At 42.2% G+C, this 19676-nt stretch overlaps 1 protein-coding gene across 1 annotated transcript; it reads left to right on the top strand.

Moving 5' to 3' along the window:
- The first annotated feature begins 2842 nt into the window (after positions 1-2842).
- Positions 2843-7826, top strand: LOC121547096 (E3 ubiquitin-protein ligase TRIM35-like). The gene is made up of 7 exons (XM_041858204.2): positions 2843-2939; positions 3246-3689; positions 5598-5693; positions 5814-6044; positions 6140-6162; positions 6248-6366; positions 6512-7826. The coding sequence occupies exons 2-7, from the start codon at positions 3276-3278 to the stop codon at positions 7060-7062; spliced, it is 1434 nt and encodes a 477-aa protein (XP_041714138.2). The 5' UTR covers positions 2843-2939; positions 3246-3275; the 3' UTR covers positions 7063-7826.
- The last annotated feature ends 11850 nt before the right edge of the window (positions 7827-19676 follow it).

The raw sequence follows: 19676 nt of genomic DNA, 5'->3' as shown, positions 1-19676 counted from the left end.
CTCCCTCTCTCTCTTCACTGTCTGTCTCTCTCCCTCCCTCTTTACCGTCCCTCTCCTCTCCCTCCCTCTTGTCACCGTCTGACCCTGTCTCCCTTCCTCTCTCTCTGACAATGTTCTTCTCTTCAGGTTGTAGGGGGGAACCTTTTGCCAGAGGCGGTCACATGGTTCTATGCCAGTGTTCTGAAGGGTCTGCAGATGCACGGGCAGCATGAGGTCTCTAACTCGGCCCTCACACAACTGGCCCTGATTATATACGAGAACCTGGTGAGTTACACGCTCACTCTCACACATTCATTCTCCCTTCCTCCATCCCTCCCCCTTTTTCTTCCTCCTAACTCTTCCTTTCCTCCCTCTCTGGGTCAGCGGCCGCGGTACCTGGAGCTAAGGAGTGTGATGACTCAGATCCCCAGCATTAATCTGGAGGCTCTGGACCAGTACGACCAGCGGCTGGGGTGGGAAGGTGGGAGAGAAGAAGAGGAAGGACCAGTTCAAGAAGCTCATCTCCGGCACCGTGGGGGTAATACCACCTCCTGCCACTAGTTGGGGGTGTTCTACTACTATGTTTATCTGTTAAAAAGACCTGCATAGAAGACCTAGAATAATTTAAAAAGGAAATAATGTCTGAAATGTGTTGATTGTGACTGTTGAAATGGTTATACTTTATTGGTGAGTTCTGGCAGTATTTTTCATATAAGTTGAATTAAATAGGGCCTGCACACTCAAATTATTATAAGACAACCATTAAATCCAAAACAGATTGTAAACTGTTTTTGATCTCTCCTCTCCACAGAAAGCTCTTGGCCAGCAGTTTAAAAAGGAGGTACATATCCGAAATCTTCCGTCTCTCTTTAAGAAGCCCAAGCCAGAGAAAAGAGACATTGTGGAGCCCAGTGAGAGTGGAGCACTAGCAGCTCTCTTCTCCCCAACACGGGACAACATCTAGGAGAACATAGCAGCACAGAGAGGCCCTCAGACTGGACTAACACACACACACACACATACACACACTACAATCAGCTGTTACAGGACTTTGACTGGACTAACACACACACACACACTTTTTCCCCTCCAGTGTAATTTTGCTCCTGAAGGATATGCTCACCAAGGGTATGACGTCTCTATCCTATTGATCAACAGTAGGATGAATGGACTCTACAAACTGTGGACAAAGGGAATCAGAATATTCTGTCATGGACTGAACCCTGCTAACTGGTCATAAATATTTATCCAAATAATGTGAGGGTCTGTTTGCCTTGATCAGAAATATGGAACAATATGTCTGAAGACGATGATGGTGGTGAAGATGATGGTTATTGTCCTTAAAGAGGACATGGCTGTTGACATAAACCCTGCAGGTTGTAAATGGTAAGAAAACATTGCATCTATACAGCTCAAATCCTCACTAGCACAACATATTTAGCTTACATTGTGTTTTGGTGTCTCTGCTAACATGGACCATCCACATAGGCGCTAAGCATAGAGATAGATCGAGGCTCTGATTGTTTATCTATACCATTATAGCGTCTGACAGCATGGGCAGCTCCATGGAGGCTACAACCCATAGGAATCCCCACCCAGTTGACTACTTGACTATTTTAAAATGGTGGATGATTGCAATGCCCATGCTAAAGTGGGTTATAGCCATGATGAGTGCTCTATCTATGGTGCTAAACGACAGCAGCCATTTTGTGCCAGAAGAACCCGAATGAGATCCAGTGAGCACGTCTGAGGTGGGAGAATTCAGAGTAGTCTGCTGTATAAGGAGAGCTATCATCAATCCAAGCCGAGGTTTTGTACAGGATCATTACTCTATCGATGGATGAGGTTGTCAAGTAGAACCGTCATTGGTGTGACATTTTGTTTTGCACTGGTGGTTCTCCCAGATATGAACGAATGAGAAACCAGCACTACATTCCTCGTATGTTAAAGGGATAGTTTGCTGCAACAAGTTTTGTCAGGCGTTATTGTTTGTAAAAACTGACTGACTAGTGGAGAGCTCATATTTTATGCCATCTGTTTTGTAGGTAACATTGTATACATTTGGAAAAGATCTACAGGATAGGGAAAGGGGATACCTAGTCAGTTGCACATCTGAATGCATTCAACTGAAATGTGTCTTCCACATTTAACCCAACCCATCTGAATCAGGCCTCAATCCCAAATGAATGGAATAGAAGCTAGCCACCAAGTACTGTAACTCAAGTTGATATGATGCTTGTCTATTTCCCATTCATTTGGTATTGAGGCATACAGAATGATTTACACTAAAGATGTCATAATGGACTCCTCTATAATATGGACTCTGTTACATCAATGATCAGTTGTGATTTTTTTGTGAACTACCCCTATAAATCTCCTCACCCTGTCAATGATTGTTTTGTTCACACGTGGCCCTTTTTTCCTACTCCACACTAAGGAAAAAATGATCTGTACTTGTTCAGGTGACAAACTATTTAAAACTAGTGCTGTTTAGACTTTTCTGTTTTTAAATAAAAGTGGACTTGAAAGTCATTTTAAATGGTTGATGTTACCATTTGCTATGTTGTGCCATGGTCTACAAATATTAAGATGTTTTTTTGTAATTTTGTAGCGGGTAAAACTGCTATGCAGGTCAATAATAATGCTTTAGAGAGAATAAAACATACAGGGAATAAGTGCACATTGTGCAAATCCACTGTCATTGGCCCTGTTTGAATACATTTCCGCATGTCTTCACAAGGGTGGGGTCCATGTTAAGTATTCAAACAGGACCAGAGACTATTGAACTCTGACCCAGGTTCACAGTAAACTCCACCCACGAGTCACCTGATGACTAAAGTGCATCTCAGTGCTATAACTTTAATAACTCTCCAGGACTCATGTCTGTCTGACACAACGGAACACTGGGATTTTATTTAGATTGTTCTGAAATATCAGGGTGTTAAACCAACCAATATAAGGTAATATCATCAAAACTGTGACCTTTACGTGCAATTAGACTTTTTTTAAAAACAAGTGCCTCTATAAGACTAACTTTCAGATATCATTCCATGACAGGAAGTGACACAGTCACGTCTAGATGGGATATAGCTTTTGTCCAATTTACATCAAAAGTAGATGTTTTTGCATTTTAGCTAATCCTAACCCTTTTCCTAACCTTAACCTAATTAACCTAACCTGCTACGTTAATTTTCCTAACCTGCTGCATAAGTTATCCTAAACCTGCTATGAAAAGTCAATTTTTACAAAAGCTGTATCCCTTCTAGACAAAAAAACAAGTGACACCGTGTGAGAAAATGGCTTCTAGTTCGTCTCTCCCAGAGGAGGATTTCTCCTGTACGGTGTGCCTTGACATCTTTAAGGATCCTGTCATCTTGTCATGCAGCCACAGCTTCTGCCAAGCCTGTCTAAAGGAATGCTGGAAAGACAAGGAATCTCGGGAATGTCCATTTTGCAGGAGAAGATCGTCTAAGGATCATCCCCATTCAAACCTCTCTCTAAAGAACCTGTGTGAGGCCTTACGGGAAAGGACACAGACAGATCCGAAAAGTCCAACCACAGAGTCCAAGGTGCTCTGCAGTCTGCACAGTGAGAAATTCAGGCTGTTCTGTCTGGAGGATAAAGAGCCCATCTGTTTGGTGTGTCAGGTCTCAAAGAAACATAAAGCTCATGACTGCATCCCTGTAGATGAGGCTGTACAGGATCACAAGGTAGGAGAAAGGTTTTGATAGAAAATAGGTGATAGATCAATACTAAAAAACTATGGAACGTGAAGTTATCAATGTTTTCTTTATGAGTCTGCCTCATTTAGATAATAGATTGATTTTCTACACATTGTGTTGACTGAATGATTGTGAATTTCATTTTCTGATACATTTTAAGTACACTGCTCAAAAAAATAAAGGGAACACTAAAATAACACATCCTAGATCTGAATGAATGAAATCTTATTAAATACTTTTTTCTTTACATAGTTGAATGTGCTGACAACAAAATCACACAAAAATTATCAATGGAAATCAAATTTATCAACCCATGGAGGTCTGGATTTGGAGTCACCCTCAAAATTAAAGTGGAAAACCACACTACAGGCTGATCCAACTTTGATGTAATGTCCTTAAAACAAGTCCAAATTAGGCTCAGTAGTGTGTGTGGCCTCCACGTGCCTGTATGACCTCCCTACAACGCCTGGGCATGCTCCTGATGAGGTGGCGGATGGTCTCCTGAGGGATCTCCTCCCAGACCTGGACTAAAGCATCCGCCAACTCCTGGACAGTCTGTGGTGCAACGTGGCGTTGGTGGATGGAGCGAGACATGATGTCCCAGATGTGCTCAATTGGATTCAGGTCTGGGGAATGGGCGGGCCAGTCCATAGCATCAATGCCTTCCTCTTGCAGGAACTGCTGACACACTCCAGCCACATGAGGTCTAGCATTGTCTTGCATTAGGAGGAACCCAGGTCCAACCGCACCAGCATATGGTCTCACAAGGGGTCTGAGGATCTCATCTCGGTACCTAATGGCAGTCAGGCTACCTCTGGCGAGCACATGGAGGGCAGTGCGGCCCCCCAAAAAATGCCACCCCACACCATGACTGACCCACCGCCAAACCGGTCATGCTGGAGGATGTTGCAGGCAGCCGAACGTTCTCCACGGCGTCTGCAGACTCTGTCACGTCTGTCACGTGCTCAGTGTGAACCTGCTTTCATCTGTGAAGAGCACAGGGCGCCAGTGGCGAATTTGCCAATCTTGGTGGTCTCTGGCAAATGCCAAACGTCCTGCACGGTGTTGGGCTGTAAACACAACCCCCACCTGTGGACATCGGGCCCTCATACCACCCTCATGGAGTCTGTTTCTGACCGTTTGAGCAGACACATGCACATTTGTGGCCTGCTGGAGGTCATTTTGCAGGGCTCTGGCAGTGCTCCTCCTGCTCCTCCTTGCACAAAGGCGGAGGTAGCAGTCCTGCTGCTGGGTTGTTGCCCTCCTACGGCCTCCTCCACGTCTCCTGATGTACTGGCCTGTCTCCTGGTAGCGCCTCCATGCTCTGGACACTACGCTGACAGCAGCAAACCTTCTTGCCACAGCTCGCATTGATGTGCCATCCTGGATGAGCTGCACTACCTGAGCCACTTGTGTGGGTTGTAGACTTCATCTCATTCTACCACTAGAGTGAAAGCACTGCCAACATTCAAAAGTGACCAAAACATCAGCCAGGAAGCATAGGAACTGAGAAGTGGTCTGTGGTCACCACCTGCAAAACCAGTCCTTTATTGGGGGTGTCTTGCTAATTGCCTATAATTTCCACCTGTTGTCTATTCCATTTGCACAACAGCATGTGACATTTATTGTCAATCAGTGTTGCTTCCTAAGTGGACAGTTTGATTTCACAGAAGTGTGATTGACTTGGAGTTACATTGTGTTGTTTAAGTGTTCCGTTTATTTTTTTGAGCAGTGTAGTTTTAGAGATCCTGAGTGAAAAATAGGTATCTCTGTCATTGAATCTTAAAACAAGTATAAAAAGTATCTGCAGTGATAGAGATGTGTTGTACAGACAAACTCTCTCCTATGAAGTGAGTCCAGAGGTTGTCTCCTCAGTGAGGTTCTGTCTCATTCCAGGAGGAACTCCAGACTGACCTGAAGCCCTTACAGGAGAAGCTGAAGGTCTTTAATGAAGTCAAACAAACCTGTGATCAAACAGCAGTGCACATTAAGGTTAGTATAAACCATGCTAAGTTGCAATAGTACAGCATATATTGTATAAATTGTAGCCTACATGTAGGATTTTATTCTGACAATAATTATAGAATGAGATATTCTTCTCACTGTCTCCAGAGCCAGGCCCAGCACACAGAGAAGCAGATTAAGAAGGAGTTTGAGAAACTTCACCAGTTTCTACGAGAGGAAGAGGAGGCCAGGATAGCTGCTCTGAAAGAGGAAGAGAAACAGAAGAGTCAGAAGATGAAGGAGAAGATTGAGCAGATGAACAGAGAGATTTCATCACTTTCAGACACAATCAGAGCCATAGAGGGGGAGCTGAAAGATGAAGACATCTCATTCCTGCAGGTAAGGACTGCTCTCTCTCAAACATAGATTATAAATTAACTCAAAGATGTATCTATTAATCAATTATATTGATGACTATATACTCTACTTTCCAGAACTTCAAGACCATGAAGGAAAGGTAAGTGATCTGCTTCTCGTCTCTTGCTTCTCTGTGGTTGTGAACCCAACCCCACAGAAGTGCTGACTCCTGAATGTTATTCCAGAGCCCAGTGCACAATGCCGGATCCACAACTGGAGTCAGGGGCGCTGATAGACGTGGCCAAACACCTGGGCAACCTGAAGTTCAGAGTCTGGGAGAAGATGCAGGGCATCGTCAAACACAGTGAGTACTGGATAGGAGAGGACATGATTGAGAATAATGTAATATAGATTTTAATTAAGTAGGCTATTTTAAGTAGTATTCTTAGTGTATATGAAAAAAGAATACATGGTATAATGTGTGGAATATCTCTGCATTTGTTCTGAAGCTCCTGTGATTCTGGACCCCAACACTGCATCCCCCTGGCTCTCTCCGTCTGATGATCTGACAAGTGTGAGTAAGACTGGCCCAAAGCAGCAGCTCCCTGAAAACCCAGAAAGATTCACAATGTACACATCTATTCTGGGCTCTAAGGGGTTCAGCTCAGGTAAACACAGCTGGGAGGTGAAGGTGTGGGACCATCCTTTCTGGGTTATGGGCGTGGCTAAAGAGTCAGTTGACAAGAAAGGGGAGCAGAATGCATCACCAGAGTATGGAATCTGGGTTATAGTGAAAAGGAGTGGTGAGTATAGTAATGTAATGGGAGAGACCCTCCTCCTGAAGAGGATACCCCAGAGGATCAGAGTGCAGCTGGACTACGACCGGGGGGAGGTGTCCTTCTACGACTCCAAAGACATGACACTCATCTACACTCATAAAGACACATTCACTGAGACGCTCTACCCATACTTCTCTATTGGATCATCTGGTGATGCCAAAAGCACTGGTGTACAGATCTGCCAATCAGAGGTGTTTCTGACAGTGAAGTCATCCCAATGAAGTTGTGTGTGTGTGTGTCTGTGTCTCTCTCTCTCTCTCTCTGTGTGTGTGTGTGAGACCGAGAGAGAGAAACATTAGTCAACTATACTCATACTTTTTATTCTAAATGTGCCTCATCAGCAACTTGCAGCCTTTTTCCACAAATTCTCTGTCCCTCCCCAGGGCTCACCATCTAGTCAGTGATAAACTAATATGGACAGGGCCGTAACTACATATGAGGACACCTAGGTCCGGACCTCTGTCATTTTTTCTAATGAAAAAACTTTTGGGGTCTCAACTTACTGTTGAGAGTTAGAATAGTAGAATACACAAGGTGACATTTAGATACGTACTGTAGTTGTGCATCAGCAGTTTTCATCCTGTTATATGTCACTCACTGACAGTCACTCAATTAGCCCGTGTCAGTTAAAAATGTTTTGATTGGTAAATTAGTCTACTTAGTCTCGTCAGCTATCTAAACTTGTTGACATCTTGGCCGACTTGCTGACCGGGTATGCAGTGCACATGCCCAGGGGCCCTGTCCTACAGGGGGCCCCAATTGATTTTGCAGTCACTTTCACTCAGATATCATATTAACATTGAATAATTCATCGCTAAATGTGTAGAATTGCAGGAAATGTGCTTTAAACTACCAAAATGTCTCCCCATCCCATGGCAAAATGTGTAGAGTTGCAGGAAATTAGCTGTAAAACTACAAAATAATTGTTTTGTAAAGCAAACTTATGTTTTCTTTTTGTTAATAAAAAACATTTTCTGTTAACAGATCCCTCTGTACGTATTCAATTTTAGTTTTTAATCCCAGTGCTTAGTTAACATCTACTGGAGCAGTGTCCCGTATACGGGACGGTTGAGCTAACGTGCGCTAATGTGATTAGCATGGCTGTTGTAAGTAACAGCAAACTTTCCAGGACATAGACATGTCTTATATGGGCAGAAAGCTTAAATTATTGTCAATCTAATTGCACTGTTCAATTTACAGTAGCTATTACCATGAAAAAAAACATGCTATTGTTTGAGTGGAGTGCACAACAACAAAAAACGTATCACGGCAACTGGCTTGATACATTCACCTCTGAAGGTAAATAATATACTTACATTCAGTAATCTTGCTCTGATTTATCATCCTAAGGGTCCCAGAGATAAAATGTAGCATAGTTTTGTTTGATAAAATCCCTTTTTATATTCAAATGTAGGAACTGGGTTCCACAGTTTGAACCCCTGCTGTCTCTGGTTCCACACTCATCCTGCCCGGCCATCTAGATGTGTGAAAGTTATTGTATAAGCTAATGATCCATCATGTATGACATTCCTGGGAGTGTGTAAACTTACATTTTGTATTACCATATCATTTTTGTATGATCTCTATAGTTACATTGCCTTGCAAAAGTATTCATCCCCATTGGCGTTTTTCCTATTATGTTGCAATTTAACCTGTAATTTAAATGGATTTTTATTTTTATTTCATATAATGGACATACACAAAATAGTCCAAATTGGTGAAGTGAAATGTAAAACAATATTTAAAAATAAATAACAGAAAAGTGGTGATTGCATATGTATTCACCCCCTTTGCTATGAAGCCCCTAAATAAGATCTGGTGCAACCAATTACCTTCAGAAGTCACATAATTAGTCAAATAAAGTCCACCTGTGTGCAATCTAAGTGTCAAATGATCTGTCACATGATCTCAGTATATAAGTCTGCAACACCACCAAGCAAGTGGCACCATGAAGACCAAGGAGCTCGCCAAACAGGTCAGGGACAAAGTTGTGGAGACGTACATATCAGAGTTGAGTTATAAAAAACTTTGAACATTCCACCATTAAATCCATTATTAAAAAATTGAAAAAATATGGCACCACAACAAACCTTCAAAGAGAGGGCCGCCCACCAAAACTCACGGACCAGGTAAGGAGGGCATTAATCAGAGAGGCAACAAAGAGACCAAATATAACCCTGAAGGAGCTGCAAAGCTCCACAGCGGAGATTGGAGTATCTGTCCATAGGACCACTTTAAGCCGTACACTCCACAGAGCTGGGCTTTATGGAAGAGTGGCCAGAAAAAAGCCATCGCTTAAAGAACAAAATAAGCAAACACATTTGGTGTTCGCCAAAACCCATGTGGGAGACTCCCCAAACATATGGAAGAAGATACTCTGGTCAGATGAGACCAAAATTGAGCTTTTTGGCCATCAAGGAAAACCCAACACCTCTCATCACCCTGAGAACACCATCCCATGGTGGTTGCAGCATCATGCTGTGAAATGTTTTTCATCGGCAGGGACTGGGAAACTGGTCAGAATTGAAGGATTGATGGACGGCTCTAAATACAGGGAAATTCTTGAGGGAAACCTGTTTCAGTCTTCCAGAGATTTGAGACTGGGACAGAGGTTCAACTTCCAGCAGTACAATGACCCTAAGCATACTGCTAAAGCAACACTGAAGTGGTTTAAGGGGAAACATTTGTAGATCGACTGAGGTGAATGAAGCTACAGCAACCAATGTGATAATGGCTGGGTCTTTTTAAGTAGATTTTGCTGTTCTCCATATAGTATTTTCAAGTTTTTAAATTGTATAGAAATGCAGTAAATGTAATGTAGATATAAAATGAGCAAAAATATCTGAGTCCCCCCTCCCTGCCCTGACCTCCATGAGGCCCCCATTTATTTTGTTAGTCACTCTCACTCAGAAATTATTATTAATGTGGCATGAGTCATGGCAAAATGTGTAGAATTGCAGGAAATTATCTGTAGAACTGCACAAACAAAATGTGTAGGTCAACTGATAGGGTAGCAGCAGTAGACTGGTGACTCCAGGACCCAGAAACACATTAGACAGGCAGGAGAAAGAGAACATCAGCTTTAGTGGGGTCAGTACACTCTCCATAGATCAAATCAAATCAAATCAAATTGTATTGGTCACATGCGCCGAATACAACAGGTGCAGACATTACAGTGAAATGCTTACTTACAGCCCTTAACCAACAGTGCATTTATTTTAAACAAAAAAAGTAAAAATAAAACAACAACAAAAAAGTGTTGAGAAAAAAAGAGCAGAAGTAAAATAAAGTGACAGTAGGGAGGCTATATATACAGGGGGGTACCGTTGCAGAGTCAATGTGCGGGGGCACCGACTAGTTGAGGTAGTTGAGGTAATATGTACATGTGGGTAGAGTTAAAGTGACTATGCATAAATACTTAACAGAGTAGCAGCAGCGTAAAAAGGATGGGGTGGGGGGCAGTGCAAATAGTCCGGTTAGCCATGATTAGCTGTTCAGGAGTCTTATGGCTTGGGGGTAGAAGCTGTTGAGAAGTCTTTTGGACCTAGACTTGGCACTCCGGTACCGCTTGCCGTGCGGTAGCAGAGAGAACAGTCTATGACTAGGGTGGCTGGAGTCTTTGACAATTTTGAGGGCCTTCCTCTGACACCGCCTGGTATAGAGGTCCTGGATGGCAGGAAGCTTTGCCCCAGTGATGTACTGGGCCGTACGCACTACCCTCTGTAGTGCCTTGCGGTCGGAGGCCAAGCAGTTGCCATACCAGGCGGTGATGCAACCAGTCAGGATGCTCTCGATGGTGCAGCTGTAGAATTTTTGAGGATCTGAGGACCCATGCCAAATCTTTTTAGTCTCCTGAGGGGGAATAGGCTTTGTCGTGCCCTCTTCACGACTGTCTTGGTGTGTTTGGACCATGATAGTTCGTTGGTGATGTGGACACCAAGGAACTATAATAGATAATCCTGTGTGTGTGTGTGTGTGTGTGTGTGTGTGTGTGTGTGTGTGTGTGTGTGTGTGTGTGTGTGTGTGTGTGTGTGTGTGTGTGTGTGTGTGTGTGTGTGTGTGTGTGTGTGTGTGTGTGTGTGTGTGTGTGTGTGTGTTAGTAATAGGGGTGGTATAGTGAAGTGTTACTTTGTCTCAGCTTCAAACCAAACAAATGAAACTGTCCTTTAGAATGGTGGGCCTCATGATTCACAGATATAAACCAGTGGGTGACGGCGTCGTCCCCCCATTACTAATATGATAATAATTATAGTATATGTTCATAATATGGTCATTTAGCAGACACTTTTACCCATCCAGAGTGACATATGAAGGGCTCCAACCCACAGCCATGGTGACCTATTTAATCCATGACTACTGAAGTGGGGTATGGATGGAGTGCCAGAACTCCCTGCCTCAGCTCTCCCCAATAGGGTTTATTTGAGTGATGACGTCGGATGGGTTTAGCTCAAAGGTTAAGTAGAACGGACATAACTCTAAAATACACGGGGTTGTTCTCACCGTCTTTCTTTTGTTCTCTTTCTCAGGATTTGTTAACTCCTAAAAGGATGTGCTTCTCGCCAATGCAGGAGATGTCTTTCCAGCAGTCAGCTCAGCTCACCCACAGAACATTCTCCTCTCACTTAAAGGGGAATGGAAACACTTTAGGAAGTAAATCTAAGCAAAGAGATGTATTCAATCAACTAATACTAAACATGTGCATTTAACATCTCTATATTTAGTATTTTGATCGTCGAGCTAAGGTTTATTTGAGCTATGGTCAGCGTGTTGATAAAACAAGTTTACTGGAGAACTGAGACCAAGTAGAGACTTTGGACAGGGTGGATATGGTATAATAAAGGCAGTTTATTCAGAGGTAAAGATATCTGGAATCGCGTGCACGGACCCGTTCGTCAATCTCGTAGGGAGATATCTGAGAGAGCCCCGAAACATTGTGTGCTGACATTTTATACAATAAAATGAAGTAGGTTGAATCTAGTAGTTCTGATCTTCTGATTGGTCCTGATGAGTTGGGCGAGGTCCCCTCCAGGTTAGTATCACTGTTGCATTGGCTCTGAGTCGGGTTCTCTGTCTTCAGATGTTCAGCCTAAGAGAAGGGGATTTGTGTGTGTGTGTGTGTGTGTGTGTGTGTTTAACAGTGATGATGTGTGTGTGTGTGTGTGTGTGTGTGTGTTATCAGTGATGATGTGTGTGTGTGTGTGTGTGTGTTTATCAGTGATGATGTGTGTGTGTGTGTGTGTGTGTGTGTGTGGGTGTGTGTGTGTGTGTCCTCAGAGCAAGAACTCGTGAGTTGGAAGAACTGAGAGACCTATGGCGTGGGTGTTGTCCTTAGCCACCTGCTGACAAGGCTGACAAGATAGGACTCTTTTGTCCATTGTATTGAATACAAAGGCCCAACACAAAATGGGTCATGCACAAGATTTTAGTCAGACCAAGCTATAACATTATATATTTACTACGACAAATCCCTCTCTTCACGTCTCCCCAGAGACGTGACCAAGTAACAGTAAAGAAGGAAAACTTAAGACGTGACACAAGCTAACAGTGTAATTGGCAAAATAGGGAAAACTTTATCAGAAGATAAAGTTTTGATTCCCCCTCTTCACGTCTCACAAGAGACGTGACCAAAAAGCTTAAATGCTGCAATTTGGCAAAATAGGGAAAACTTTATCAGAAGATAAAGTTTTAATTCCCCCCTCTTCACGTCTCACAAGAGACGTGACACAAGCTAATAGTGCAATTGGCAAAATAGGGAAAACTTTATCAGAAGATAAAGTTTTACATTCCCCCTCTTCACGTCTCACAAGAGACGTGACAAAAAAGCTTAAATGCTGCAATTGGCAAAATAGGGAAAACTTTATCAGAAGATAAAGTTTTACATTCCCCCTCTTCACGTCTCACAAGAGACGTGACAAAAAGCTTAAATGCTGCAATTGGCAAAATAGGGAAAACTTTATCAGAAGATAAAGTTTTACATTCCCCCTCTTCACGTCTCACAAGAGACGTGACAAAAAAGCTTAAATGCTATTCATCATCCAGATATCCTTGGTCAGCATCGTCAATAGCAAGCAAAGGAAACATCTGACCGTTATCTGCAGGATTTGGATCAATAGCGGTGGTTATAATCCTGGTTGTCAGCGTCCGTATGCATGGAATGCAACAGCATCCACAAAGCACTAGAATTGCAGCAAAAACAGAGATGGATACAAGTATAGAACAAGCGTTTTATATTTACTAAACGCATCCATCCAAGAGTCCCACATTGAAGTATCCACCCCTGAGTGGCTCTTCATTTTGCCATTAAGAGTTCGTAACCCTTCCAGGGCGACAGTCAAGCTGCCATCTGAGGCTGTATTGTTGGGAATAAAGGTACAACATTGTTCACCAAACATAGCACATACTCCTCCTTTTTCAACCAGGAGCATGTCGACAGCAATACGATTTTGGAAAGCCATGAGAGAGGTTGCAGCCAACTGGCCATGCACCTCCTCAAAACCTTGTTGTGTCCAATTGCCTAATTTTTGAACATTAATGTATGTAGTTAATTCTATCGACGTTTTTATTAATGGTATAACAGTCAGCACCCAAAAGACACTAACTGTACTCCATGTACCCATGTTCAAGGACAGTTTCACAGACAACAAAGAGAGAGTGTTCTTATCAGCCTGTTATGTGAAACAATCCATATCAGTACAGTGCTCCTCCTTAATGCATTCCTTCCAAGCTATTCATCACATACAGATCCAATTAAAAATAAAAGCCAACAATTTTATGGTGTCACTCTAAACAGAGTATAATCACCCTTAAGAATAACAGGATATGGAAATTAAATCACAACATTTAATGTTAATAAAAAATAAAAATAATAATAATTTTAACCCTCTATTCCTCCCCTACACCTAACATGTACTGAGTTGGCTACCAGCCACCCAGGAATCCTTTACCTTCACATCAGGAAGAATAAACAATCACAGTGGTTAGTAAAAACATAAGGTAATAAATGAGCAAGAACTGAAAATAAATGCGTGTATGTATTTTACTAGGCAAAACATGGATCATCCAGCTTGGTCTCAGAGTCAGTAGCAGAGTCATCTGCATCATCCTGGGCCGGTAACAACAGCATCATACCTGACGCCTGCACCACTCCTACCACTGACCTCCTGAGACAGGGGACGATGCAAGCAGCACAACACATTAACAGCAAAAACACAATTACTAGGGTCAGAAATCCAGTAACCACCATAGAAGAGTACTCACCAAACCAGTCACTCAGCCAGGAAATAAGGCAACATCCACAAAGAACAAGTATACCCATAGAGGCCATAACTTCACCCAGAATAGTCACAACAATAGTTTTCCATTTACCAAATATGTTATCAAACCAACCGTTTATGGAGCTATCAATACCAGAGTTCTCAACCAGTTCGTTCGCCAGCGTGGTGATGGTCACTCAAGCGCTTTGGTCACGGGCCCGTCCGGTGCTATATTGTTGGAGATGAAAGTACAGCACATATATCCAAACAGAACACAAACCCCGTCCCGCTCAGCCAAAAGCATATCTAAAGCTATTCTATTCTGCCATGTCATTAAGCTAGTTGCCGCTGTCTGCTCAGCTAATCCCTTTATTGCATCACGAGTGTGGTTTATAAATATTTTGCTGGTTATATTAAATATAATTTATCCAATCTACATTTTTATTAATTGTTGACCACCAGAAAATACTTGATTCAAACCCAGCTGCGATCTGATTGTGGATCCCATCAATATATATCCTTTCATCAAAGGATCCCGGGAGGAGGTCCTACTTTCTATGTGACAACTCACCAGTCTCTGACACGTTTGATTGTTTGCGTATGTAGGTGAGTTCACAATCAGTTATCACCACACATCCATCAGATGTCAGCACGGGTCTGGTTTTTGGCTCCTAAAATCCTCTGGCTGCAACAAAGAGGAGAGATTAGTCATGGTCTCTTTAGGTGTGACATTCTCTGTGTGGGAGCAGGAGCTAAAAGGCCCTACCCTGTATCCTATCCTTACTAGTCCTAGAAAAACAATTAGAATCCCCTTTGACTTCAAACTGAGGCAACCCAGGTCGGGATGACTTTGTTATCGGGGGAAACAGATAGTGCAAGTTACCATAAGACTCTTTCACCACATTCCCAGGTGGCTTGCATGGAGGAAAAACCTGACAGAGAGTTAAAGCCTGTCAAGGGAACGGAGTAGTTGTTAACCCTGGTTTGGCTGTCCCACAGGCAAAACAGTCCTCTTTAGACATCGTTTTTGCCATATACTGAATCCATTCCAACCACAGGTTAAGATTTCTATACCCCGTTTCCACCTGTACTACTTCCTCCAGGTCTATAGTTTTGCACTATCTTTATCACAGCCCCGGTCTCACTACCTCCCTCAGAGAGGTTTACTCTAGAATTTCCCCTTTCCCTACGTCTAGCTGTCTCCTATGCCTTTTCAACTTGTGTTAGGTTAACTACCACTTCTGGCTGAAACAGGAGGGTCCGTGTGTGCTAGGAATATGGCCCCCACAATCAGACAGCTACCTACCGTCGGGGAGACCTGTGAATCCCCACCCTTGCCCTGAGAACATGTCAGATGCCAGAGGCCAACCCATTGCTTTACCTTCTATCGAACTCACACAGGGATGATCAGACAGGGTAAGGGAATCTTCGTTAAGGAGCCAACCCCCGAGCCCTAGTGGTAATCGGATCTTTCTCCTAACTCTGTGTTTGTTCGTCAGGTGTAGCTGGTTTTGCCTTTTTACAGTGTGTGACATGGACCCAGATGGATCTCTCAGCTATTCTGCTGGCAAAGGCAGTACTTGGTAGGGCCCTTCCCGCCAGGCCTGATTCAGTCTCCTGGTTAGATAGAGTGGGTCACCTTCTCCTTTAGTTCACCTGTGGGGCACAAAACCTCTGACATACAGGTGTGGTTAATAAACTATCATACATGTTTTTGTTTTTTTTAAAGTATTTTGTCCTCTCCTTCGTATATATTTAATATTGAATCCAACCATCCCCCTTTTTGACACATGATTTGGCCATGTGTCAATATTACCACCTACCTAAACAATCACTTTAGTTAATATTGGTAATTCATTATCCAATTGCCATTCCTCCACTCTCTCTTCTGTTATTTTATGGTTCAAATCAAATATATTATTACCAAATTATAATCTTCTTCACAATTTTCACAGTACTATAAATTACCCTCAACTTAGTAAAATAAACTATCTTAAAGTCCTCCTCTCATGCCTTTAGAATTTACTAGTGTGGATGATTAAAATAACACCAGAATGTTAAAACAGAGTTCAGAGGCAATTGAAATCATTCAACAAACTGTTTAATCCCATAGTATACTAAACATTACCATTATTCTAAATATTTCATAAATGTTAGTTATCCCAAGTGTTCATTAAATCCTCATGACATTCATTCTCATAAGAAATCATATATACCCCAAACTCAGCCAAAACCTAAAAAACTCCATAAAATTCACTGTGTGCTTCTCTAAGACCTATCACCCTTGACCTGCTGAAAACCCTCCAGAATTGAAACAACAAGGCTTTATAAACATCATACTAGGTGTGTTGTTTTCTATTTGAAAACCCCAATTAAAAAACAACAACCAAACAGCCAGGTCATGAGGACTCCTGATTTTTCTCTCTTCCCCTTCTGCAAAAAGTTTCTTAACTGGTGCCCTTTCCTTGCAGTAACTACACGGTTCCTCACATTCTCTAGCAAAATATCCCGTTTTGTCACAATTGTAACACTTCCACTCACTCCTGTCTCCACTATTACTATTTCCTTCTTGTCTGTCTTTGCTACCGTAACCTCTCTTCTCTCCTAGGTATTGACTAATAGTCTCACTGTCTCTAATTCAACACAAAACCCCATCATCCAATTAATTTTCATACCCATTACTGTCAATGCCAAATTAGGTTTCTCTGTTCCTGTTGAAGTGCTAAGTCAATAGTAGCCCATTCAAACACCTCACAATTTGGATCAAAGGGTTCCTTAGTCTTCCCCCCACTATTCCTGTCATGGGGTGGGTCATTCTCAAATCAAATCAAATCAAATTTTATTGGTCACATGCGCCGAATACAACAGGTGCAGACATTACAGTGAAATGCTTACATTCTTACAAGAATGCTTACATTCTTTCTACCGCTCTGGCCACGTCCTCTGTGTTCATGGCCTGTCTGCTAAATGGCATATTATTATTATTACTGTATACATCTAAGGTTGCTGGGGCCCCTTTCATTCCCCGCCAATAGATTAGGTAAGGCTATCAGTGGGTACTGGCCCCCTCCTACTCTCTCTCTCTCTCACTGCTTATTTCTCCTTTACACACCTTATGTATCTGTTTAAGCATGGATTCGAGTTTATCTGCGTCCAGACGTCCCTCAAAACCATACCTCTCCCTCCACCTGGTTATATAATGGAGATTTGAAGCTATCCCTGGATTCCATTTTAATTACATCAAGCATTTCTCGTCCCCAGTAAATTCTGGGACCTCTTGTGAGGATTTGCCCCCCATGGTTGGTACTGTTAAAAATCCCTTAGCCACCTCTTCTATATTACAAGTCAATTTAACAAGTAATTCAAAATAGCTTCACACAACAACACCTCATAAGGAGTGCCCAGCAGGAGTCCAATTCCTATCAGAAAACATACATACAAACATTCAGACACTCCCAATCTCTCCCAGGGGGAAAAAGTTCTTCTTCACCCTGGGTGAGATTGTTGTTCCCATAAGGGTTTCTTCATTGTGTTGTCAGGATTGGTTCTCGCTGCTCAAATCAGCTCTTACTTCAGACAATAGTCTGGAAGGAGTGGGGGCTGGAGTGCAATGTGTTAGATGGTGCCAGGGTGCTCCTGATTTACCTCTGACCTGGACTGAGTGTGAAGTAACCTCCTTCACTTCGTACGGTCCAGTCCACCTGGGTTCCAGCCACTTTCTTTTGTGGACTTTCACCCTCACCCAGTCTCCCACTTTTACCTTCAGTGGTGGCGTGTTTCCCGACAGCTCCCCCTCTTGGGCCTTCTGCACCTGAGAAGAGAGTGCTGCAGAAAATTCCGTCAATTCCCTCAATTCTACAGATTGGTATTCAGTTTCATAAGTTTCACTATAACTTCCCATCACCCATTAACGCGTTATAATACATAAAAACACACAACCCAAAAAGCCAATTGGAATTACAATGCTTAATGTATTCAGGCTATCAAAGCGTCCTAGAACACATTCTCAGTTCGACTGCCACCCTTCACACAGCCTTATTTAGGCACTTCATTATGTGAAGTCACAGAAGCAACTGGATCCCTTAGAGATTTTTGTCTCAGGTTAACTGCACCTTTCACACAACCATTTAAATGGAACGTTTTAAATGTGAAATTACAGAGATAGCTGGCATTTCCGAGAATTTAGTACCTCTGGTCAATTTCGGTGATTCTCCCCCACCTAATGATGGGTCAAATCTTATCCACTCATACGTCAAAACACACCTACCACACAACCTATCTAAAATAGGACCTTTTAAATGTGGAAACTCACAACCTATCAGGGATAGTAGTGACGGCCATGGCTATTTCAGTATATATATATATATGTATATAGAATTTCGGGTAAGGTCCGACTATCTTAGTGTACTTAGCCCGTCACTGGCCGAGGCCAGCAATGTATTCTTGGTGCCAACACCGACTTATCTCAGGTGCCCCACCCTCGTACACAAAGAATTTTCAATAATTTATTATTAGGAATTATTTTGCAAAAGGTATTATTGTTTTTCAGTTATTCGAGTTATTATATATTTTCCCAAAAGGTATCAGAATCGCCCTTTTGGGACAATATATTAACAAACTCGAGCGCTCCTAAAATAATTATCAATTTAATCCTAGGAATTATTTTGCAAAAGTTATTATTGTTTTTCAGGTATTCGAGTTATTATATATTTTCCCAAAAGGTATCAAAATCGCCCTTTTGGAACAATATATTAACAAACTCGAGCGCTTCCAAAATAATTATCAATTTATTTTTAGGAACTAAGGAAATACCAACACCACAAGAGGGAAAAAGTACAAGTCAACTTTCAGCGCAGCGGCTGCAGAATAGGCCAAATAAGACTCGGTGGTCCTCTTAAAAGTTATCAACTAGTTAGTCTCATGAAACGGCCAATCTTACACAACATTCAGGTTAACATTTCAACATTTACATTTTACATTACATATCAACATCAACACATGAATTCAGTTTGAGTTCTTCACAGTACATCTAGTTGAGTGCCACGTCAACCATTGCCCGACTATCTGAACTTGTATTTTTATTTTATTTTAATGATTCTCCACAACCAAGACTCCCAGTCGTTTTAACCATTCAACTGGCGTCTAGTCGGGAGAACCTTTTCTGGACTTGGATTCTCACGGAATTAACTCAACCCGACTATCTGAATCTTTTTATCAAGTCACCAGATCCTTCTCTTGTGGATCAAATAAAAGGGTCCATCTCTTGTGAACCAAAACCTCTGTAATAGGCTCCTCACTAGAGAGCCACAATTCAACAGAAAATAAAAGTCGGTCCTTCTCTTGTGAACCACTGTAACTAGACTTCTTCTCTTAGAGTCACATTTCAACAGTAAAAACCTAAGATTTCAGATATCAACAGTAAAAATAAAAGGGTCCTTCTCTTGTGAACCACAACCTCTGTAACTAGACTCCTCACCTAGAGAGTCACATTTCAACAGTAAAAATAAAAGTCGGTCCTTCTCTTGTGAACCACTGTAACTAGACTCCTCTCTAGAGAGTCACATTTCAACAGTAAAAAGCCT

This window comes from Coregonus clupeaformis, chromosome 31, assembly GCF_020615455.1.
Source record: "Coregonus clupeaformis isolate EN_2021a chromosome 31, ASM2061545v1, whole genome shotgun sequence".
NCBI classification, from domain to species: domain Eukaryota; kingdom Metazoa; phylum Chordata; class Actinopteri; order Salmoniformes; family Salmonidae; genus Coregonus; species Coregonus clupeaformis.
The sequence above is the reverse complement of the archived record's forward strand: the minus strand, read 5'-3'. Positions and strand labels throughout refer to the sequence as shown.

What these genes read in the sequence shown, in the direction of transcription:
- LOC121547096 (XM_041858204.2), top strand. Translation starts at nt 3,276, where the DNA reads ATGGCTTCTAGTTCGTCTCTCCCAGAGGAGGATTTCTCCTGTACGGTG. An exon ending in AAACAGCAGTGCACATTAAG is followed by an intron (nt 5,694 to 5,813) that starts GTTAGTATAAAC and finishes CACTGTCTCCAG; the next exon opens with AGCCAGGCCCAGCACACAGA. An exon ending in AAGACATCTCATTCCTGCAG is followed by an intron (nt 6,045 to 6,139) that starts GTAAGGACTGCT and finishes TCTACTTTCCAG; the next exon opens with AACTTCAAGACCATGAAGGA.